This window comes from Anabas testudineus, chromosome 19 (genome assembly GCF_900324465.2).
Source record: "Anabas testudineus chromosome 19, fAnaTes1.2, whole genome shotgun sequence".
NCBI classification, from domain to species: Eukaryota; Metazoa; Chordata; class Actinopteri; order Anabantiformes; family Anabantidae; genus Anabas; species Anabas testudineus.
This window is the reverse complement of record NC_046628.1, coordinates 14,370,203-14,395,339: the sequence shown is the minus strand read 5'-3', so window position 1 is coordinate 14,395,339 and position 25,137 is coordinate 14,370,203. Positions and strand designations below refer to the sequence as shown.

At 38.9% G+C, this 25,137-nt stretch overlaps 1 protein-coding gene across 1 annotated transcript in view; it reads left to right on the top strand.

The window, feature by feature from the left end:
* Positions 1–9,404: 9,404 nt before the first annotated feature.
* LOC113156211 (protoheme IX farnesyltransferase, mitochondrial) overlaps positions 9,405–25,137 on the top strand; it is a 28,901-nt gene continuing 13,168 nt past the window's right edge. Inside the window, exons 1-4 of the mRNA XM_026351174.1 lie at positions 9,405–9,519; positions 10,730–10,872; positions 10,954–11,323; positions 12,182–12,306. Coding sequence (XP_026206959.1) covers positions 9,489–9,519; positions 10,730–10,872; positions 10,954–11,323; positions 12,182–12,306 — 669 coding nt within the window. The 5' untranslated portion in view covers positions 9,405–9,488. The remainder of the gene's footprint in view (positions 9,520–10,729; positions 10,873–10,953; positions 11,324–12,181; positions 12,307–25,137) is intronic.

Here is a 25,137-nt window from a genome sequence, read left to right as displayed (position 1 = left end):
CTCCATCATTCCCAGAGGGACTGTGCACAGGCCAGTGACAGTCCTTTAAGGGCAATATTCCCACACATTATGTTTGTTCGTCTCAGGAGGGAGTACTGTGCCTTCATCTGGATGATCTGGACATGGACAAATATAGTTTAGTATTACTAAATTCATCAAATTTAATATCATAGAAGGAAATCTAGTCTAATCTTTTAGATTTCAGTAAAGTCTCTAAACAAAAGTGCTATCAGCCAAAGAGGCAATCTGATTTGTCATCATTTAAATGTGGAGTGGAGATTTCACAATAATTTTCAAAATATTACCATCTTGGGAAGGATTGAAGGGAACAGTGCCTGCTTTTAGTTGCTCTTTCACATTTTAGATAGTGAAAGCATAACATTCTGCTCCGTCTTTGAATAGTCATCATCAGCTCGTTGTTTTGAGGGCGAAGCCGAGAAAGATTAAGACAAATGTTCCACATTATTCTTTCTTAAATCCAAAGGATACAGAATGTAAAATCGCACAGTATCACATGCAGAGCCCCTCATAAATCACAACTCCATTTCTGTTCATTAAGATGGGAGCAAGCCAGAGAAAGCGCAGGTGTTCTCAACCTTCTGGCAATTCTGTAAAACTAAGTTTGGATGATCAGCAGCGAGAGTAACAAAAACCTCAGACTATCAAACATGCTAAAAGGTATCCAGCTGGAGACAATGTGCCACTGGGGGAATGAAAAAAACACAGAAAAAGATGGCTTCTCAACCTGGCTACCACATCTAGCACACAGCTGTTCTCCATTGAGGGGTCAAAACATGTTTTCCATTTTAGTTTAAATCTAATTAGTGCTACAGTATTTATAGGCCGTTCAAAGTGCCCACACCTGAATCTGGACGACAGACGTTTTTAACTACAATACACGCAGCTGCACACATACGTTGCAGACTTTCCTCTAGAACAAAGTTCTCAACGAAGGTACCCATGCTGTCTTTCTAGGGCTTCATACACAAAAACACATACACAATGGATGCTGTACATAAAGCATACTGTGTTGTTGTTGTAGTTGTAGTATGCTGAACTGTGGAAAAGCAGAAAGCAAAGCAAATTTTCTTTTCCTCTCTCCATCTGAATTCACAGTTTTGCAGGAATGCTGACTGTTAAACTTATATTTGCAGCACAGCAGACTGTCACAACAGCTATAGGGCCTATAAATTGTCCCTTTCCCTGGGTACGGAATCTCCATCTATTCCTCTTCTCTTTCTCCTTTCGAACTAAGTGTCCTGCAAACTCCAGATAATGACTATTCCACCTGGCACAAATTTGAAAAGACAGAGAATCGAGTTGGAAAAGAAAAAAGTATGAATCAGTGCAATTTGTTACGCTGAGACCAAATTTACATATGAAGCTTTTAAACAAATTTCTCTTGGAGTTTGGGGTGCAGTGGCTTGCTGGAGATTGGCGAGGGATATTAAACAAGATGACAATAGTGTCTATTTCCTGTCAAAAGCCACAACATACATGCTACATGTTGCCAGTGTTTTTATCCTATCACAAAAAGACCTGTGTAACATTTTTAAGTAGCCGCGTAAACATTTGGCATAAGGAAGCACTTGATTCAGCCAGGATGATTCAAGTCAGACACCGGATGGGAAGGGGACATGAAAGAAGTGCTTCATGAATCCAACTGGCCTCCGGGTCAAGTTTCAAACAACCAACCACACTGTCCTTGACACAGAAACAGATGCACATTCACCCAAAACACTTAAAATCATGAGTAAAATGTGCTTATTGTGGAGACATGCACCTCATAATGTCAGCCAATTGGTAGTTTAGTGTGGAAACTCAGGAATTCATCCTAATGAAAGCTTTAAGGCTCTGTAAATGAGTGGGAATGAACGCAGAGGTCTTTTGAAAGACCTTCGGGGGGGATGGACCACTGCAAAGCTTCTGTTACATCAGTTACAGATGCCAGGGTGACATATTGTAGCATATCTGGAGGAACAGTAGAAATGTTTTTGCAACGGTCTTTTAAACAGTTGGAAGTTGATCTTTTAATAGTTTTATGACAATATGGCTATTTTTGATTCTCCACTAACGATGTGGAGTCGCCAGTTTGTTTCCTTTAGAGAAATAAAACACAAAGCACAGGCCATTTGATTCTTAAAACAACCTTTGTTCTGTTTGCACGAGACTTACAGTACGCAGAGCATGGTGGAAGAAAACACCCACAGCACCTGCAGTTCTCATCAACCACAATTATGGTGAATGTCTTCTGCATGCAGGCCTCAGGGGGCAGTAATGGGCACATTTCATCTTGGCAGAACTGAATGACTTGAAGAAGATGCAAAACCAGTCAGAGTTAATACTTGCAGTGGAAGCACAGCAAAGGTGGAAGTAGCAGAAAGGTCGGTGGCAATTAAAGACATTAGCCAAGCTGTCCTGCAGCTTGTGCTTAAAATCCTAATGAAGAAACATAGGTGCAGGAACAGAAAACATTAAAATTTAACCTTTTTTGCTACTAAATTAGACAAGTGTTAACAGAATCAGCTTTATTTTATTTATTTGTTGCATAAATTGTTTGTAGTTTGTCATATATTTCAGTAAAACAGTATGACATCACTACAGTACTACAGAAAGGGCTTCTTTCCTTCTTTATTGCCCACAGAGGTGGCCCACTCTAAGTGTTGACTATGTTGGGCAGGCTGTGCAATAAAGACCATCCACCTGTATTCCCAATTGCTGTGCAAGTTCTCCCTCTAAGGCACATAGATAGTGCAGAGATAATTCCTGCTGTGCAAATGTTTTTGGCTGGAAAGAAATTATTGATTATAGATCAGAGAAATGTGGCACATGCAAATAAACAGAGGAGTGCTGAGGAAGCTAGGGCAGGTTTAAATGAGAAAAGTGAAATGAATTATGCAAGTCTCTCATACATCCACCTTTCCTCATTATGTGGCGCCATCTGAGTGGTAATTAAATTCATGCACTGATAGGATTCCCTAGTTTTCTGCCACTGTGCTTTTCTTGTGCACTTTGTCATTGTGGCATTCTCTGTAAAGGGAGGGGGATTCAGCAACAGACGGCTGCTGAGACAATGGAAGCAGTTTTGGAAGAAGTCGCTCATTTTCCTACACTATTTCCTTTTTTCCCATCACTTTTAAGACATAACTTCTATAAAAACAAAAAAAACAATAGAGCTCTTTTTAAAATTATAATCAGGAATGTCCTGGAATAATTAAATTCTCACTTACTGTCTTGATTTTGTAATCTACTTGTGTTTTAAAATGTTATTTTGATGTATGAAATCATGAATTAACTGAATTATTGTTATTTAGTAATCAGGTTTATTATGTATAAGATCCCATGTGATGGTAAATCGGTAACTTCCATGTTACGTCCGTACATGGGGGATGGGGGGTGATGAGCAGACCACCACCATTGTACAGGTGGTTCAGATTGGTATGTTAATAGGTGCAACAGCTTTGTCCCCACATAGAAGAGCAACATCCAGAACTGTTCTGCCTTACAAGACCCTATAGAGCACAGCTGCCTGCACCCTGACCTGCAGGCTGGAAGGTCCGTTCTGTCCTCAAGACTATCACACAGTGTTTATTCAAATGATTTGTTTGCAGATATTAAATATAATGAAGGCTCAAGTCAACTTACATAGCAGAAAGAGTGTGATAAAGACACTTATATAGCTGATTTAGAAATATGTTGTCAAGAACATGGTTCTGATCAACTCAATCAGGCAGAGTGAAATAATTATACTATAAATGTTTTAAGATGATGTTTGGTTGTCCCTTTTTTGGCATCCAGTTGTAGATTGGATTAGGCTTTGGTCTATGATTAGATCAGTCTGAAATTATTTTTCTCTTGAAGCAATAAAGTGTCAGACAGACTGGGGACAACCTTCAGTAAAAATGGCATTTTATGGTATTGTCTGTTTGCCAGCGAGACTCAGAATAGACCGGCATGCATTTACGTTTTCCATGTTCTCTTTGTAAATAAATGCTTGAGTTGCATTTAAATTTACAACCATGGGAGGTGGATGATTTATACCTAAAATGTTTTTGTTTGTTTGAAGAATTTAACATTAAAATGTTGACCTGGGGGTGAACATGTTTTTCATATTGATTCCCAGACTTTCAATTGTGGCGACAAAGCAGCAAATTTGCATCTGATGGTAAAAAATTGCCTCAAAACCCAACATTATTTCAGCAGGGAGGACGATACAGTCCATTTTGCAAATTGACTCCTTGAGGAGACTGCGGTCTTGCAATATCCTTGCCTCCCCCATGTACCTCTCTGTTGGGAGAGACACACAAAGCAGGAAACTGATCCTGCAAAGACGGTCATGGATTTATGACACTGAGGCAAGTGCAACTGAACAAGGCCTATTCCCATCTGGGCTGGGAGCCACTGCCGTACGTGGAGATTTATGACTAGGATGACACAGCTGATTACTCTCGGTTACTGAAGAGAATTGGACATGGACAGGCTTCAGTTCTGTTTACTGTGTTTATTTGTGTTTATGATAGAGCAGATGAAACCACAATAACCCAGATTTGTTTGTGGTTGTCTTCTGACTTGATGTCCTCCAAACCTCTATGACTTCCATTACCCACATTTCACATGGACAAACATCAGGCAACCTGACCTACTGCCATAGCTGTGATAAATTAATGAAAGGTAATAGGAAAAAAGAATGAAGAAAAAGGGAAATGAAGGAATTAATAAATAACACACCCAGACTAATGGAAAAAACACACTGAGTGTTGCACATGCTGGATATGAAGAAATGTGGAGACTCTTCTGTGACCCCATAAACCGCATGTGCTGTGGACTTCTGCTTATTCCTCTTGACAAATTTGTGGCCTCAACATTACACTGTAGCCAAATCCTGGACTTTGAGAGTTCAGCCAAAACAAATAACGGCTGAGAAGTTGTTATGACCCCTATGACCCTGTCTAGAGCATGCATCTGCATGATGGTCCCAGACATACTTAAAAAGCAAAGTTTGTTTCACCTTGTCTGATGCCACATTAATAGTACAAAAAGCTGTCATTTGCCACTTGCTGCCACCAAGATAATAAATCTGAATAAAAGAAGTGAAAAGATCAAATAAAAGCCAGATGTTTGTCTGTTTTCCTAGAACCAACATTTAACGGATGTATTGAGAATCAATCTAGTTGTAAAGCCAGCGTTTGGTTACCATAGCGTATATTCGCGTCTGTGTATCTTGAGCTTCAATGAAAAGCATTCCATACTCTTTAACCTCATCATAAACTGGAGTGACACATCTAACGTTAGAGGGAAAGTAAACTATGCATGTCAGAAAGACAAAGGACAGACAGTATTAAACTGGAACAAGTGTGGCTTTCTCACAAACCACTTGCCTCTCCCAAAGCCTACTTTAGGCCTTTGGGAGGCATAGAGTCCTTTCCATGGGTCTCATTCCTCTTAGCTGTTTGGATGAGACTTTGGGTGAAAGGGGCTGCTCTGTGTGATTGATGATCCATAGCCAATTAGAGGCTTAGTCTTGGAGGCCTGTAAAGTCACCAGTGATTTCAGACATAAACATGGTCGGCCATAGGTCCTGAGAATACCTGTTGTACTTGGAAAGAGGGCCAGTGTCAGACTAACAGCTGGGGACCACAGCAGTTCTTCCCGGATGTTTTGGATGCTTTGCCAACTCAAAATACCTTTAAAAACAAGGCTGTATGCATTTTAAAAGAGGACAGGAGTCAGTGTCATAGGGAAATTCCATGGGTGATGTCAGTATTCTTGCATGCTGCCATCCCAGTGGGGGTAGGGTGGTGAATGGTTGCTCCAACCGACACCCTGTGGTTGACAAGCAACAGGGCGCCAGCCAGGGGCTCGTTAGACAAACTATGACAACAAGATGTTGCCCTTGAAAATCAATTATAAAAAAGAGAGCCTCTCTGCATCTGTTTCTGCTTGGAGTTATACGGCACTGTCTGCCTCTTTCTGTTTTTGGAGGAGGTCTGACTCCACTGCCATTCAAATGGCCATCCCCGTGGGATTAGTGATGGCACTAAAGCCTCTGGGACAGTGCTTGTAAATCAGAACAGATGAACTGGAGTGATGACAGGTTTGGGAGACCTCTGTTGTTGGACTGGGCCATTTATTGGAGCGTCCTGGGAGGTAAGTGTCTCATTATAGGCGTTTTGTGGGATTCCCAGTGTGAGACATGTAAAACTAGAATAAAAAATGATTCGGCCATTTTGTGGGGGTCATATGTGGGCAGCAGGCTGTGTGCGTAGAGTAACTTATTACTGTCTCTTAATGAGCTTTCAGCACTTTGCTTACACAACCTGGGGCCTAATCTACCTTCAGTTGATTCAGTAAGCCACCTTTTCACCACAAAGTAGAATGAAGCTGTGTCAAATATGAAAAACTGAGTAAACCCCTGGACCCTTGAAATTGCTTAAGAGCCCCATTTTCCTGTTACCACACCAGCTTCACAGACAGCCAAACAGCGAGAGATGCCACCAATGTAGCAGTCCATTAACTTTGTTAACATCTGAAAATCCTTTGACTAAGATAAAAAAGGATTTGAAGCCATCATTAGTTATTTTTTAAAGGAAAAACAAGTACTTTACACTATTGTTTTATTTTTATTTTTTACAATTCTACAATTGCTCCAATTACACAAAAATCCAAACCTATCCTGCAACTAGATGCCACTACAAGTCTAGCATTCCCTGGCTGACATCAGCCTGTTTCTACTCTGATAAACTATGTGTCATCACCCTGACACAATTCAAGCCTGTGAATTTCCTTTGTGTCCTTTGTCTCTCTCTGGAGAGGATGTTTTCATTTTATCAAGATGCAGTGAAAGCAGCATGACAAAAGGCTCTCATACTGTGACCACCACCAGAGGTAGAATAACTGTAAAGGTCTTTTGAAAGACCTCTTTGGGTAGAGCAGACCTCACAAACTCCTCCTATTGTCACTGGGCCATTCCACTCTATTTTGTCCATCTGTTCTTTAGGTCTTTTCTTTTGGTCCACCTTATGGTCAGAAGGCATTGGAGGCATTTTAGGCCTTTGTCTTAACTCACTGTAGTGCATCGTGTAATAACACATCCTTGATGTCACCACAAATCCTCACTAATAGATTGTGTTTGTGATTGAAAGATATACTGGTAATGTACACACGCATACTGAAGACTAAATTATATCATCAAAATGCATTAGCCAGGACTGCCAGACAAATGGTTGGGCAAAGGCACAAGGAGTTCCTTGGAATTCATTCTGGGGTATTAGTTCAACACACATTTATTGGCAGACGTTAAACTATTCCTGGACTTAATGCAATAAACAAATATTATTCAATTCCAGACCAGTATAGGAGGGCTGACTGTGTAATCCTGAACACAGTCAACCCTCCCGTGAGCCTTAGACATTCAGTTAAGGATGTCAGTCAACAGTAGTGGTAGTCTACAGATTGCTGTACAAAAGATTATGGTTTGATGCAGTGCCGAACACAGCCATAAACTTGGCAAGTTTGATCCTTTCCTGCAGCCCTGTTGAAGTAAAATGAAGCAAATATGGAACATTGAAATTGTAGTACAGTGCCCTAGACATAAATAATATGGTGTAAAACCCAGCAATAAACCTTCTTTTCAGCACTCACATTGAAACCAGACCTAAATAGGTTCACCGGGTCGGTGCGGAATGAAATCTTGTAGAACAGCACATAATGGTTATCTTTTGCAATAAAGATGCCCTTGTGCTGGGTCTGGGATGGCCGTGTGTGTATTGTTGGCATTCATCAGCTCCTGCATCTTGATGGTGCATGAAGATTACACCACATAATCTTTGCTGAGAAGAAGGAGTTGGCAGTAGAGTGGAATGAGGGAGATGAATCAGAGGATATGCTCCGCTTGGACTGCTTTGCATTCCCAGACAACTCTTGTGAAGGATATTTGCATATCACACATATCCCATGATTCAATGTAAACTGAATACTGAACAATGAACTGCACTTGGACAGTACACGCTCACTGCAAAAACAGATTTCCTTTAAAAGTGATTATAGGTAAACAAAGAATGTTTTTCCCCTTTTTTCCTGTAGAAGATTTCTACAATCAGCTCACCATCATAACGTCCCTTCTATAAAATCGTATTGTTTGAGGAAATGAACCACTGCACTGAAACATGCAATCATGTTTTATTATCTTTGTTTGACTAAAGCCAGGGGGCAAAGTGAAAAGGACATTAATCAGGAGGTTTCATCTTGTTGGCTGTAGCAACCAGAGCCAATGAGATGATCATACATATAAATAACAAGCCAAAAAGCGACGGCCAGTCACTGGACACACAGGGGCAGGAGGCAAAAAGACAGATATTGAATTACAGTGCATCAACACAGAATTAAAAGAACCATAATGAGAATCATAATCTGTTGTATTAGTCAAGTATGCAAGCCTGAGCTTTGTGCAACTTTGCAGATCACATTGTAAGGGAATTTCTGAAAAACCTGACTTCTGAACACAAAATACACTACATAATTCTTTTTACAGGAGTAGACATTTTTAGCTTTCAAAGCGGAGGTCTTTAATAATGGATGAATTCAGTTTTGTGGACTGTTGACATTCAACCATCTTCACCTAAACATCAGTAAAACAAAGGAGCTGATCAGATTATGCGGATGTAATTTTATAAGTAATCTTATATCTAATTATATCATTACCACACATGGTAGTGGATGAAGTAGCAAAGCACTTTATTGTTTCATTTTGTAAAGTAGCAAAACAAGACAGGAAAAACTATACCATTGTGGTACATGTAGAAAATTATACTTACAATAAGTAGAGATATACATATTAGCAGCAAAATGTAGTAAATAATAGCTACAACTGCAGTATAATGAATTTGATCAAGCAGCATTTTAACGTTGTAGTTGATTCAGGTGGAAGAAAATTTTAAACTCTTAGTATATATATATATATATATATAAACAAATAATATATGTAATATGTAATATATATAAACAGATAATAAAACATGATTGCATGTTTCAGTACAGTGGTTCATCTCCTCAAACTTAGTATATATATATATATATATATACACACACACATATAATAATAATATTTATTTAATTAATGTATTTATTTAATCTGACTGTGAGTCTATTTACTGAAAAAGAAAAAGTTGGAAATGACCATCACAATCAGCCAGACATCCCTCTTTCAACTGACTAGCCTACATATTATATATTTTTCTCGTAAAATGTAATTTTTAAAATAGCTTGTACGTTATCAGGGATTTGTAGTGGAATAAAAAGCACAAACATTTCATCTAAGAAGATAAATCCTGGGAATTCATAATAACCTTCAGTGTCTCCGTCACTGCAGCAGCGCAGGCTGCTTGACGTCTCTTGCCCCGGAAGTGATTCTCTTTGGCTGACGAGGTCAAAATGGCGGCTTGCAGCATGTGAAGGGGTCGAAATCGAAGCCGATTTTATCCTTCGAGAACATGTTTAAATCGCCATGTTGCAGATTGTCAGGTAATACCAGAGGAAACGCGACGTTTCGTTTTGCATAATGTTGCATTTTAATGCAAACTTATTTTTGTTTGCTAAAAACAACCATTGAATCTAAGACGGAAGCTAGCCGGCTAATATAGCATGTAGCTAACCGGTTAGCATCTGAGATGATTGTTAAGAGGGTAGAAGTGACCTTAGATAAAAGTCACCTGCATCTGTATAAAGAAATCCAGTTAAATAATAAGTGGTTTCTTTTGGCCATCTTTAGCTACTTCCCCCGTAATTGTAGGATGTCGAGACATTAAAGCACGTAAGCTTTAAATTTAAGGACAAGTTGAATGACAACACAGTATTATTGTTTAATTATTTCATCAACTGCGTTATTACGCGATGTTGCTGATGTACGATTAAAAACACCTCTTACTGTATATTAAAATGACCCTAAAGTTGAATCACCTAAAACTAATGTTATGCAAAAGGTGAATATTAGCGTGTCACATGACGGCATGATCTGTTGCACGTTATTGTTATGTTGTAATGTTTTTGTTTTGAGCTAAAGGTACTAGCAGTAGCTAGCAGCTGATTACGTGAACGTCACTAGTTAGCTGTGTAACTTTGTCTGAGCTTAACCATACACTGTTGCCACTGTATTTGGTACACCTGCAAAAATAATAATGAATTCCAACACAGCAGCTGCGCCACAAATAATAGCTTTACAGAAACCATAATGCTTAATTTTGAATTACACAGAACACTCAGAAAGACTGTAATTAAGCTAGAAAAATGTTAATATAACTATTATTACTATTGTTACCTTGTGGTTTTCAGTGTATTTTAATATTTCATCCACATCATTTGCAAATGCAACCTCAGCAATAAATACATAGACACATTATACCATTAATACCATACTATCTTCATGAAGTGAACTGGTTTCTTCCAGCTTCTGATTGACTGAACACACCTTATTCAGGTAATCGGCTGTGTGTAGGACAGGGATCCATAAGAACTGGGTCTAGTGCTTTTGTACTCAAAGTTTCCAGTTTGAGACTTTGATTTGTAGCAGAACAGTTTCTGCTGTTATAAGCAGTTTGTTGTTATGGCCTCAGGGGGGGTTACGGAGTGTTTACGTGCTATTTAAACTTAGTTCTGTTTGATTTTACCCTGCATGTGACTAAATCAGTGTTTTGTTTTGTTTTTTGTCCCACCTTATGTCTTGTACCTCTTATAGGGTTAATTGGTGTAAGTGTGAAACAGAAATTAGTCCTAAATGTTCATCGATGTAACCAGACTGCTCATAGCCTTATTCAGCAGCACAGAAGAGATCCATCAAACTGGTTGACTTACCAGTATCTCAACTTCCTTAAACGGCAGGTAATTTTCCCGAAACCACATACATTTTTTTTAACCATAGATTCTTGAATGAGCACTGATATCACTTTCTTTTCCTTTCAGTATGTAACAAAGAACAACAGTGAGCTTCACCAACGTGCCACCTTAAAACAGGCACCTGTACTGTCCATTGACGATGAAAGAGATGACAGTGTTGAAAGACATGTGGAAAGAATACCAACTACTGATCCTGCTGTCACAAAAGCTGATGCACAGCCTGAAATATCCACCTTCAAGCTCACCACAGAAGATGTGGCAGTACAGAAAGATTCTATATCCAATACAGCTGTGACTTCAAATGAGACTGCACATGTCCAGGTGGAGACAGATGAAGAAAGGCAGACACGTCTAGACAGACAGTGGAAGCAGCACAAGGTTAATGTTAGCGACTTACCGGATATCTATGCCAGGCTTGCCAAAATCAAACTTACAGGTATAGTGCACAGTACATGTTTACAGCCTGTCATGCTGTTGTTCCTCTAGTGCTCTGTGTACAAAATGCAGCAAAAAAGGATAGTGGTTCATCTGACAAAATTTAAGAAGTAAGTTGGACTGTCAAGTTTTTTTAATGGCCAGTAATGATTTTTAGGAAGGATGATGGCCAATATATTCTTTTGGTAGTTTTTCCAATTAATAAAATACAATAATTTACTAACTGAATCTTAGAAAGAAATACTTACTTTATATAAAAAAATGTATAAATTGTGTAAATATGTGACTAATTTGAAGTACTTTAATATAAAAATATTTTTTTAAACACAGATGAACTCCTCACCAGCGATGCGGTGAGGAATGTTGCACTAGAAGAGAGTAAATATCTGATATCTGGAAGATTTTATATAAAACAGAAACACTAAAACTGTATTTTTACATTTTATAATCTAACTTACTGCTCTCTTGAACTGCTAAAAAGTTCAAATGCATCACAGGGTCACTTGCACAGGTTCACCCATTAATTATTCACATTTGTATGTATTGTATTTTAATATTGGAATGTAGATACTGTAACTATAATGTAGAACTTGTGGTTTCTCTTTTATTGTGATCACCCTCACGCCTTTTCACCTACTTATTCCGTTCTACATGTTTCACCACTCTGATCACTCCAAGGCATTTTGTCAGACAGATCGTTGATGACTGATTAAAATAATCAGATAATAATAATAAGATAATAAGACCTACATAACAAGAAAGCATAGCACTTACAATGCTTTTTTCCTGTTACTCTAAACGGAAATGCCAAAAGAACACTTCTAAATTATTGTCTCTGATGTTTGCTTGGTAATTTCAGCTTTGGTGGTTACAACTGCAGCAGCTGGCTATGCAATGGCTCCAGTGCCCTTTGATCCAGTCATGTTCTTCGTGTCCTCTCTGGGAACAGGTCTTGCCTCTTGTGCTGCCAATTCGATTAACCAGGTCAGTTATCTTCTGAACAAGATCAAACAAGGCCTTGCTTATGAATTTTACTATGTGTGATGTGGATGTGTTTTGTGTTTGGCTCATTGAACATGACATGTAGGATTAGAGCACAAGTCAGAATAAGTCAATATGTGTATGATCAATGTCTTTCAAGCTTTCTTTGACTTTAAAGTTTACAGGCACAAGTAACAAGTTTTAATAAAGATAGGAGTTTCTCCAGGATTATACAAATGTACAGTATCTTTGAGTTGTCCACTGCAGCTATGTCTCTGTTGTATTAGGATGTTATGTATGGAATGGTCGGTGTACTGTATTTTTTTATTATTGCACATCCGTGTGAAGTGACCAGGTGCACACCCAGATACTTGCAGGCTGGCGCCACTTCAATGTTTGCACCACAAAGGCTGACTGGATGAGGAAGGGGTTTAGACCTTTTAAAATCCACTACTATCTCCTTGATTTTAGAGTTGTTAAGTAAAATCCATTTAAACACAGCTAATTTAAAACTGCATAAATAAAAAAATTAGACACCTGGTTTATGTAATTGTTACAGGGATTGCATTAAACGGCACAGATGTTTGTGGCCTATAATCTTTTTATTTTTTAAGTACCTATTTCCTTTTGGCAGGAAAGTTATGGTGACTTGTCTCAGAGCTGGCAAGATATCTGTTAGTCTTGTAATGCATAATGGATTTTTTTGTTGAAATGTTATTCAAACATGATCTTGTTTGTTGACAGACACCCACATATTAATGTGTTAGTACTACTTAGTTTTTCCTGTGTTAGAAAATGCTGAGAGAGCCAGTGCATCCTCATTTTTACCCACCCGAGTTTCTTCTTTGGCTACACATCTCAAAAATGCATTGAGCTGACTATAATGCTGTTTTTATTTCCCTGCTGAAAGCTTGAAGCTATAAACAAAGGAGTGTAGTTAGAATACCTAGAATATTTGGGGTCTCCCCCTGCTGCCTAGTGTTGACACTGTGTATGTGAATTAGCCCCGTAACTAAAGAATATTAGTATATAGGGTGACCTCTCCATCATCCCTTGATTGAACTCTGTTAAGTAGTGGCTCTTGCCTGTTATTTGGCAAGGACCTTAATTATACTACAGGTTCCTAACCTTGGGGCAAACTCCATACCTTAGTCTAACAGCCATGTTCCATGTTCTGTTTTTGTAGTCAGGTCTAAATAGTCTATTTTTGTTGTTTTGAATTTGGTTCCAAGATGGGAAATTCGTCAGATTCATCAATTCAATATTTATCTACTATCCAGTGTGCTAGGAAAACAAAAGAGAGGTTATTTGCTATCAGTCATACACTTCCCATGAATTCCTAAAGCCTTAAGGTTAATAGTTTCAAAGATTCCAAAAACTTCCAGAAGTAAATTGATTTGCCTTGTAACAGCTGTTCTCTGAAAGAGCCACAACACAAACACAAATGCAAAATAACACAAATAAAAAAAAAAACAAAAAACTGAAGAACTCAATAATAACGAGTAAATATAAAGTTGGATAAAAAGGTCTATGATGGTCAGGGGTGGAATGCAGTACAACAACAGTGATGATATAAATATGGATAATGATGGTCAAAAGTTGTAGGTGAAGATGTGGTGATCCAATAACAGTTAAATATTTTGAATCCATCTTCAGTTACTCCCCCTTACGAAGTGGGAGGAGTTGTACAGTTTAATGGCCACTGGGAGAAAGAATCTCCTGTGGTGCTCTGTTGAGCACTTGACATTAATCAGTCTCTGGCTGAACATGCTCCCTCTCTCCACACTGTGTAGTGGGTGGGAGAGATTGTCCAGGATTGAGGGAAGTTTAGACAGCATCCTTTGTGTTAGCCACAACATGTAGAGGGTACAGAGCCAACCTTCCTGATTAATTTGTCTAGCCTGTGAGTGTCCACCATCTTCATGTTGAGTAGTGTTTAGTAGAGTATAGAAGATGACACTGGGCTTCACAGACTCATAGAACACCAACAACATGGTGCTGCAGCCATAGTAAGACCTCAGAGAAATTCACTTGCAGGCCACACGACGTTTCTTAATTCTTGCCTCTATCACAGCCTAAAAACACGAAATCGTAAAGAGACATTTTGAGAGTGATTTTAAAGGATTTGAATTTGATAAGCAGATTTAGAACTGGATTAAGATTTGATAAAATACTATCAAACTCGATCCCTTACTGGGTTATCTGTGGGCCTACCTTCACATCAGTCATGTCAGTCTTTATTTTCTCCAATAACTCAGCCTGAGGTTAGGATAAGACAAGGCTTCATATTTCACTGAAACAATGTTATTCGCCTTTCATTGCCTTTCTCTTTGCCTCCCATAGTCAGGTCTAGTTTCAAACCTACAGTAAAGGTGAAGCATGAGCAGAGGTAAAATTCAGAGCAGATGTAACACAAATTCTAGTGGCAAATTTGATATGCATGTTAAAAAAAAAACAACTATGGACGTACAAATGGTCAGGACCTTTATGATTTAAGAAAGGTGTAAATATTCTGTAGGCCTAAGTATTGGAAACAATTTTAGTTTTAGTATTTTGTTTTTTTGCAATAGTAAAGTAATGCAATAGTAATGAAAATGATATGAAGAGATATATGACTATATGACAAGTTTGTGGTTAAAAAGTGGTCTTTGCTTGAATGTATGGTATTTTTATAATTCACAGGGTAAATAGTGAACTGTGTGGTGATCTGGATGGAATATTAGTGAATTTTGCTTTCACAATTGGGATGTCCCTGAACACTAACCCTCTTCATCAGAGACACCATATTAAATTTAAAAGGTAGTTTATGGGGTAAGGGTTTATTAGTAAACATAAGCATTGGTTAACCTGGTTGTGGTTGGTAGTGACTCACCACTACCAACTTGTCTTGTGCGCCAACTTGTCTTGTGTGCTTGTCTGGTATGAAAAATATGTGCCTGTCAACATACAATGTCATTTTTGGCATTGCTTTGTTTGGAGAAGAATGTAATTTTCTTCTGTGTAATTACACACATAGAAGCACCAGGGATGTCATGTGTGACATGTAATTGCCTGTTGCACTGCCACTGTGGTGGTACTCTGCACCTCTCTTCAATGAACTAAAACACTCATGATCTGTCGGCTCGACAAACCCTCACCTCAGTGTACTTGATCTCAGCACATGGTCATCCGTTTGTTATTTTTAATCTTAAACAGAAAAAGTGGAATGGCGAAGAATAGCATCCTATCTTTAGATCTCCTGCCAGGGTTATTCTTCATTTTGATCCCTTTCATCTTAAAAACATTTGTGTTTTACCATTAGTGGCAAATCTAGATGTCTTTTCAAATGAAAAATCAAACAAAAGCTTAACAAACAAATCAAAGAAGAGAAAGATCACTTCCTATGGATTCGGCTCCTGTGCCCTAATCCCTTAATACACTGCATCTAAAGAAGTTTGGGAGTGCGCAAGTATGTGACCACACAACTGTTGAATTACCTAGAGGAAAGGAGGAAAATGCCTTGAGGGAGAGAAAACTGCTTTGACTCTTGAAAGTTGCAGGCAGACTTTCAGCGAAGCTGTCAAAAGCCAAGGCTGCTCTTTGTCCCATTGGGAAGTGCCCATAGGGCAAACAGAAATGTTGTGGTTTCTTTTTAAAATGTTACTCTATTTAGGAAACTGACGGGAGGGTGTAAGCACTTGGAGTCACGTAACAATGGCATGTCACCATCTAGAGTTTCTCACCACAGTCAAATGGCTTAATGCTGTCATGTCTGTTGTGCAGCCAGAGAGGACTAGCAGGTCCAACAGCTAAGGGATGTAATTATTTGAGTTTCTATTGTAAGTAGCTTTCATAGGTTGTGACTTTTCTCGAACATATTTGCTGACACCAACATCTTGGTCTTTAGATTTACGTTAAAGCGTGTGTGGATGTGGTCATCTGCAGAAGGGTAAAACTCAAGAGAAGTTGAAATAGCTCAGCTTTCTGCAAGTCCCTCCAAAGACTTCACTCCTAAAATAACTAGCTACTATCAGCTCAAAAAGTGCTGGTTGTTCTAGCCTTTAGGGTGCCTGGGCCCCACACCAGACACATCCTCAGCAGGTGTAGCAGCCATCATCACCTTCCCCTCTTGCCACTACTTTAGCTAATTGGATAATTGGGTCAGTCGAGATTTTCAGGCTGGAGCCTAAAAGACCCCAGGGACGCTTGAGGACCTGATATGGCCCTTAACGTCAAATAAGTACTGCTTGACTACGTTGACGGTGGTGGAAGCTATAGTGTAAGTCACACCATGTCAACCTGCATATTTGTTTTGATGAAAATTCAGGCTGGCTTGTTGTGTGGCTGTCTGGTGTCATTTCTGCTTTCGTGCCGACATTGAGTTTTCTTTTGTGTCTGCGTCTATCCTGTGGTGAGCTGTCTGGTGCTGGCACGCATAAGTGAGCCCCCACAAGCCCCCAGCCCAGATACATCCTTCTCTCTTGTCCTGTGCGGGCATGCATTATTTACCCTCCTGCATGCTTCCTTACTAGTGCATCTTGGTCAGCCCTTTTGAGTGTAAGAGAATATCAGTGAACATGATGGGAATAGTTTCTGCAGACAGTGTTATTAGTGTGTTATGATGTTTGGTTTATTACTAAAAGCTAATTTAAAAATCTACAGTACTTCAGTTTATTGAAATAAAAATAAAAAGCCAATCAAGAGCAATCATTACACTTATTTGGATCTTTGAATATAACTGTTATGGCACCATAACAACTGAGTGAATAGTTTGTAGTTAAATAGTTGTAATAGATATCAGATATCATTTATATTTATTCACACATTGCAGTGGCATTATATAAACCCCTTTCTTCAAGTGGAAACTGATACTTAACAGCATTGTCAAGCTGCTGAGCATCTACTGACATCACAAACTACTATTTCAAGCACATGCTATTAAAATGCAAGCTTTGTCCTCACAGTTCAACAATAAAGATCTCTAATCTTTATTGTTATATTGTTTGCAGTGGCAGTCATCTTGTTAATCATATTTACCCCAGCATTTGGAGGTCAGATTGATGTGTTGCCACCTGAAATGTGATCTGAGTCAAACCAGGAAATTATCTCACATGATTACACATAATGAATTGCCCCTTCTTTGAAGCATAAACCACTATCATGTATTTTTTGACCCGACTGATCCAAGTTTTCAAGCTGGTTTTAATAAATGTCCTTAAATCTCACTTGGTGAGAATTCTGTTAAATCAGCATAGTTAAAAGTTTCGAAAACTGTGCAGTCAGAAAGCGTTAGGGCTGAGACATATTTTCTTTTTGGCTCTGGACTCTCAGCACATTTTATTTAAAATGAAACACAGACTATGTAGTTTGGATGGTGACTCAGCTTGAATCACCTCCACATCAAATTCATTTTGTATTAATTGTAGTTTTTTCTATAAATAGTGTTTTTTATAACGTCATTTGTATGTAATAGGAGATTGATCAACACTAATATAACAACTTCTACATGTTGGGAAGATCAGGCAGCTTTTAGTGTCTATTGATAAATATATTTAGTTGAAATTAAAGTAACATTTTACATGGCTAATAAATGTACAAGAAAGATATGCATGATATCAGTGTTACAGACAATGATTAGATGTTATCTTCTGTTGGTTTTTATGCTTCACTTAGTTCTAAGATGGTTCACTGTGATTACAGTGATGCTTGCCAACTTCCTACAGATCTATTTTGTTATGGCTGAGGGTGTAGATAGTGGTCCATCAGCAGCACAGTAGGTGGTAGCAGTCTAGATCGGGCTCAGTTGGCGACAGCATTACTGGGCCCCAACAGTCAAGGCTGCCACAACAATTTTCTAGGATATGGCTCCTCTCGTTATAGTTTGGGGTACTTCACATAACATGGGTCCTCTTGAGAGAATCATTAGTTGTAACAAGACCTCAAAGCCACTAAAACCCCACCAACCATTGCAGTGTTCAAAGACAATGAAATCCTTCTACTACTGCATTTGTGTCTGCTCCCTGCTGAGAAATAGTGACAGAAGATATGGTTTCAAATGGCTGCTATAGAATACCTCCAGCATGATGGCATTGCTATCCATTTTGTGCAGTTTATTTTCATTCTCCTTGTGAATTAACCTCCCACTATTCTCATACCATTCGTAGTCTGTTTGATGAATTGGACTGGATATCTTCTACATATCTTCTATACTGAGGGTGTCCTGTATTTGTTTTTGTTGCATTAAAAGCTTCATAGATATCTGAAGGCAGAAAAGTGTCAGTGTTTGTCATTAGTTCTACTGGCTGTGTAAAATAATTGTACTAAAATGTTTTGTCTGTCAGAGGATTATGTTTTGGGCATTTCTGTGGGGGGCTTTTTAGAGTTAAAGGTCAAACACATCACAGCCAAATGGACGATTTAACAACAAAAAATCCCTTTGTTAACGCAGATGCTGATCTTAAGATCATGTTTTCCAGCAGCTTAGCTAAAACAAAAGCACAGTTCGATCTTTGACATTGATAGTTTTCAGTTTTTGTTTTGATCGTGTCCACCAAGCTGTTAGATCAGCTGGAACTTCCTTTTTAATTACCTATCAAGATGGCACAAAAAGGACTTGATGCGAATCTCTTTCTCAGTGCTGGATTAAAATGAATATTTAACTAGACAGCCCTGTTTAATAGTTAATTTCTTTGAAGCTTTTTGTCTTTGTCAACCACAGGGTGCTAATCCATTTCAAACTGTACAAATGGGTATCTTGAAGCCTCAGATGGGAGACAGATGCTTTCCTCTGATAGTCATGAAGGGCAAATCTACCTAATATATCCCCCGAATGTATCGCCTGAGGGATACTGTTCCCAGGCACAGTGGTAGTTAGGCTCAGATACTAGGATGCTAATAATATTCTGGTTTCAAATATGTCTTTTTAGTCTTTTTTATGTCTTTTTTTCAGTGTTGCAGCTGACTGGCTCTTTTTATTAATTTTAACTTAGTGCATTGTGTGCGCCCAATATGCAAGATGTTGTTTGAGCTGTTAACATGAGCAGTTGATTGAGAACCAGTGGCATTTATAAAGTTCTGTTTCTGATATTAGTGTTAAATTCAATTTAACACTAAACATTTAAACGTCCAGGACAAGGCTAAAGAAGTAGATGAACATGGAGCCAGTGGTGATGGTTATGAAAACGTGTTGGCAGGCAGGCAGCAGCAGCATAATGACAGACTTGTATGGGGTTAATTTAGGCAGTGCAGGTTTCCAACTAGTGTGAATCCTTAACATACCAGATCTCCCTAAGCACTCTCAACTGTCTTAGCACATTTTGTGACAGAGTGCAATTTAGAGGAAGATTGGAAAAAGCTGAAGCTGAACCTTTTTCAGTCATGTTTGTTCAGTTAAACAATATATTATATCTCATGTATTATACATGTAGTAAGTAGTTCCATATTCACATTTTAAAATGTGTCATTTTGAATTAACTCCATGGGTTTTCATCCTCTGGTCAAATAATCAGAGACAACATGATAGTGTGTGCATGCCAGTTATGATGGTTAATAGTTTCTTACTTTAGGAAAATAATGACGCACAACCTTAAATATACTCTTCACCTTCTGCGGACACATACTCCAGCATAAAAGGTAAAAATAGGCATTGTCACAGAACATTTCATACACATATAATTATTGCTTCTGTGACCTAGAAGGTAACCTGTGGTTAAATGTGATGATACATTTTATCAACATATTATGAATATGTACAGGACTGTTTTTTTTTTTTACTACAGCCACATATTCCTTTTTGTCCTAGTACACTCAAGTCTTGAAAAACAAATACAGGGCTGACTTCAAAGGAAGCGGAAAATGTGGCTTCTCATTGAAGTTGTCTGCAACATGTCGTCATCTTTTGTGAAGATCACATTCATGAGGCGCGCTGATAGTCACGCAGAGTGTGAGCTGAGCTTTCAATACCACAGCTTGTTTGGGCAGACACACCTCACCACTAGAGTTGTCTTCACCCGAGGGGATGAATGTGACTGACTGATGGGCAGGTGGAGCCCCTCTCCTCCTCCCTGATTAGCCTTTAGTTTTTGACAAAACACTGTGATTATGGGCTTCAGTGACCAACAAGGCACGATACAGACACTATTGAGATTTGAGTCACAGGGGAAACCACCCACTGCAGTACTGTCTGGCACCAGTGAAACTGTCTACACCTCACGCTGCATTTGGCAGTGAGTAAAAAATATTATTACATCAGCACACCGCCTGATGTATTCGTTTTCTGTTACTCATTACTGTTTGTGTATTTTCAGTAGGTCAAAGTAGTAGTAGTAGTCAGAATGTTTATGTTCTATAGTACTAATTATTTTTAGATAACTGTCGTCTTGAATTCTGTTGAGCTGTGTTGATGTTGTCAGTGTCTCAGTTTTCTTTGACCATTCTTGATCTGCGTTCCCACTGAAACAGATAGTTGCATGTCAGCACCTCCAGGATGCATGGTGGAGGTACTGTATCACTGAATAGATACAGTCAGTGCAGCGGCCCCTGTATGTCTAGAGGACAAACCGTTCCTCTGGCATTAGTGTCACGCTGGAGCAGATTGGGACGGCGATAATGGGTTGCTGAAGATGCACTCATTTTAGAAGTGTCCCTCACTGCTTGTCATCAACCCTTTGCGTAGCCGAACATGAGAAGACTGGGGGCGCATGGTTGCATGCCTTCTCAGTGGATGTAATATCACGGAATATTGCCAAGCCTCAGCCCAAATGTTTTTTGTTTAGTTGAGCAGCTTAAAATGACCCGTTATGGCAAGAAGAAAGTAAAAGTATTATGACAGAAAATAAAGTGACTAAGAAATGCAGCAGAAGGCCTTTCTGTGACTCTCACATTAGGCATATGAATGCATATTGTGTTTTGATGTGTCGCACAGTATTACATTAAAAATCTCTGACGCAGAGGTGAATAACACACGAGGAATGATGTGTTGCTCTTTATTGAGCTGAAATCTACTGTACAGTGTTGGACATAAATTACATATGCATGAAACAACTGAATTTTGTAAGAGCTATTAGAGTATTGATTCTAGAAAAAGACATCATATATATGTACTTGTGTACATTTACTTCTTTTTGTTATATGGAACTTAAGTTTGCCCTCTGTATCTGAAGGTAACTTAGCCAAAGGCAAGTAGGAACACTCTTTGTTATACTGAGATCCGTGGATAATTAACAAAAGCGGCCCTGTTTATGGTGTGCCCGTGAGCCAACACTGCATGCTAATTTGATTCAAAACGGGAAGCTTTTGGGGGTAAGGACATGCTGCTGGAAAACAAAATGGTTACCAACATACATGTTGGTGAATGGATATATAAAGAGAAGGTTTCATTTTTTTATATGTTACATATTCTGACTGATTTGCCAACCTACAAATAAAGGACTGTTCTGAATAAGTATGCATTACGTGGCACCTTCTCAGGTCTTTGTGCTGCACCATTCTAAATAAGACATCACATTATCATCAGCCACCCTGAATTTAGCCTCTTTTCTCACTGCTCTGTAGTTTGAGCAATTGTTTCCATGCTTTAAGGTTCTGCTCTTATTACTTGAAAATTTAAAAGGGCTCTTGCCTGCTCTCCAATGACTATTATTCAGGCTATATTTCCTGAATCTTAACTGCTACCTTAGTCCTCGCTCCCTTATTATGTAATCACACAGCATACCCCGAACAGTTGAAATAGTTGCAGCTGATATTTAGCATACAAAGCAGGTTGTTTCTTTATTACCTTTTGGATTTGCTCACAGTTGTGTAATTTAAAAAGGAGACATTCTCATGGTTTGTATCATTTTTAAACAACCATCCACCATCACGAGGGGCAGCTATAAATAGTTGACGTTTGGAAAGCTTTCCAAGATGTAGTCTTAGCATTTTTCTGCACCATATGAATCTACGTATGCTGCTAATGGGCTTCAGTATAAAAATAGTTCAAAAAGTTGTCTTCTCTCTTGCAACTTTTTCCTAATATACATGCACAAATCTGCTGTTGTTTTCAAAGATGACCTCAGTAAATTCAGTAGAGCACATAGTCAGCAATGATGCACCTCCTGTTTGTTTCATTACGTATCTGTTTCCAGCCTTTATTAATTTTCTGGGTTTTATTTCTGCCATTCATCTGCCTTTCATTTATATTGTTCATAAGTGCCACATTTCCTGCTTACTGATGTGCTTCTTGAACATCTTCTTTAATGTGATTCAGTACCACGCAACATAAATGAGACGGCGGCACTACAGAGGCACAAAAGGCTTAGCAAGTCAGCCTTTGTGTCTCTTCCTGAGTATAGCATTACGAGTACTGTTGACCTGTTCTCTTCCGCCAGTCATTCCTCTCTTCTGAGGAAGTCAGCTTGCTGGTTTGGGTGTGGACCACAGTCTGTCTCTTTTTCGCTGGAGACACTGCTAATAGTTAAAAGGGTCTTCAGCTGTGATGACATGGCAGTCAGTCAGACTCTGTCATAAATTAACTGTTGGTGTGTGAAGTATATGTCCCAGGTATAAACAGCTTAAACAAACAAACTCTGGGTTGGATCCACGTAAGAGCATCTATCACTTTCGACTCTTAAATGCAATGGATTTTGCTCTAAAAGTAACCCTACGTTTGGATCAGTAAGGGATTGTAAAACCACACTGTCTTTGTTTATGTAGCATAACATTACTTTACCCCCTATGCTGTACAACAATGATTGCTTCCTCACATTACCAAGACTCACCTGTAGGCCTGCTTTTGGAAACACTGCTACGTTGTCAGTACGCAAACAGAAGTGACACATACAGTTTAAGTGTGGCTGTATATCTTACCTCTGCTTTGAAGTGACTTCTGTCTTCTGTTGTTTTATACATTCCCTAAATTAGTAGCTAAAGTTAAACTGGATTTATTTTTACCTGCTCAGGTAAAATTTGGGTCTTACGATAAGAAGAACCTGTAGGATCACTGAAATTCAATGTCTCTCTGTGGCGTTATCTGCCTGCCCACGTACTTCCAACACAACAGCCATGACCATACAAAAAGTCCTTGAAGCTGAACATGTGTGTTTTACTGTGTACACCATTAATGTCACCGTGCAGTCACTCATTTTAAAAAGAAGGAAGAAACCACTGCTGTGTTCCCATTCATTTTACTCCCACACAACTGTAATCAGTATGAGGATGATAGTGGTTGAGTGAGCAGTTAGTTATACCCATGTGTGTGTATTACTCCGAACAACGTAGTCTACCAAGATCATGGGGATTAAACATTTCAGCTGTCTGTACTAGTGGTACTGGGTGGGGGTGTCTTATGCTTTTGGTCTTTCCCTGCCTGCAGACCTTTTATCTTTATGCTTCTCTAGTAATAATTGCTTATGAAGAGTCAGGGTAGGTAGGAGAGGAGAGGCTCCAGTTTCACCATCCCACAATTTTAATGGCTCTTTGCCACTTTGAAATTGCATCCATTGTACAGTATGCTTTAAAGCAGACAAAGAAATGGACGTCCTATCTTAAACTTTGGGGCAGACAGAATGATGCCCTCTAGAAGGAAGTGATACAGCTAGTTTCATTTTGTGAAAGTTTTTGATAATAACATAAGATTGTATTGTTTGTTTTTATCCAAATAAACCTGTGAAATGTCATTTTTAGATTTCTAGTTGGAAGATGTTTCCAGTGGCCTTTTGTCATCTGTCAATAGTCTTTCCTAAAGCAGTGTCATTCTTTGGTCTGTGACCGTTGAAATTTTCCTCTCAGGAGCTGTGCCAGCAGCTACTCTCATCCAGACGCACTTGGAGCACTGTCGCGCCACATCCTGACAGGAAGAATTTCTGTCACATTTATGGGACAGATGGTTGACAGCTCACTTGCAGAACCCGTCAAGAAGCTAACTTGTTGCCTGTCCTCTTGAGGGGATAGTGAGTGAGGCAAGGGCACACCGAGAATATGGCAGGGAAGGGATGGGTCACTGGGGCATTGCTCTGCAGAGCGCTGGCAGAGGAGGAGGACCGATTGTGACAGGAACTTTGTTACCCTCTTTACATAGTCTCCTCACATTTGCTTCAGCAAACAAGATTGAAAGTCATGGATAAATTATTTACTCCTGCTGCTTTTTGCCACTGTTTACTCTCTGTTCCCTTGTGTTGAGTGTATCAGCAAATGTTTCACCTCTGTATAAAACATAGTCCAATTTTTTTCTTGTTCTGTTTCCTGTCACTCAAACACGTGGAACAAAAAAAAAAAGGAGGTTACCACATCAAATATGTCTTAATTTGAGTTTATAGACTAAAAGCCACAACTATTTCAGGTTTTTAAATCATGATGTTGGGTGGCATTTTTTAAATTTAATACCAGTCTTGTGTGCTGGGTGTTCTGCCTCCTACCTCACTATTACTTCCGACTCATGTTACCCTTTATATTGTGTTATTATGTTGTAAGCTCGTACAGGATGTGAAATCAGTTTGTTAGTTGCTTTTCTTTACTGTGGAGATTGAAGAAACAAAGACTGCAACTCTACAGAACAGACCATATGTTATTATAGATAAGATAATCTGTCAGTCTTTCCTTTGTTTTGTATCTGACCCAAGTAGTTAGGCACTGCACCAGTCTGAGCTGTGTTTGTGTGTTATCAGAGATCTAGTTTATAGAATATACTGGTGAGGACAAAGGGAGGGAGAGCAAATATGCTGATTGAACAATATAAAGCCTGTGTAACTATTTGTACGGTCATCAGGATCTTTTCAAAGCAGGCACTATGTGATACCTGTGTTAACTTGTTTCATTAATAGGATGGGTCTTGATAGCATGTTATTGAATCAGAATTCCGTTGAGAATCCTCCAACTTGA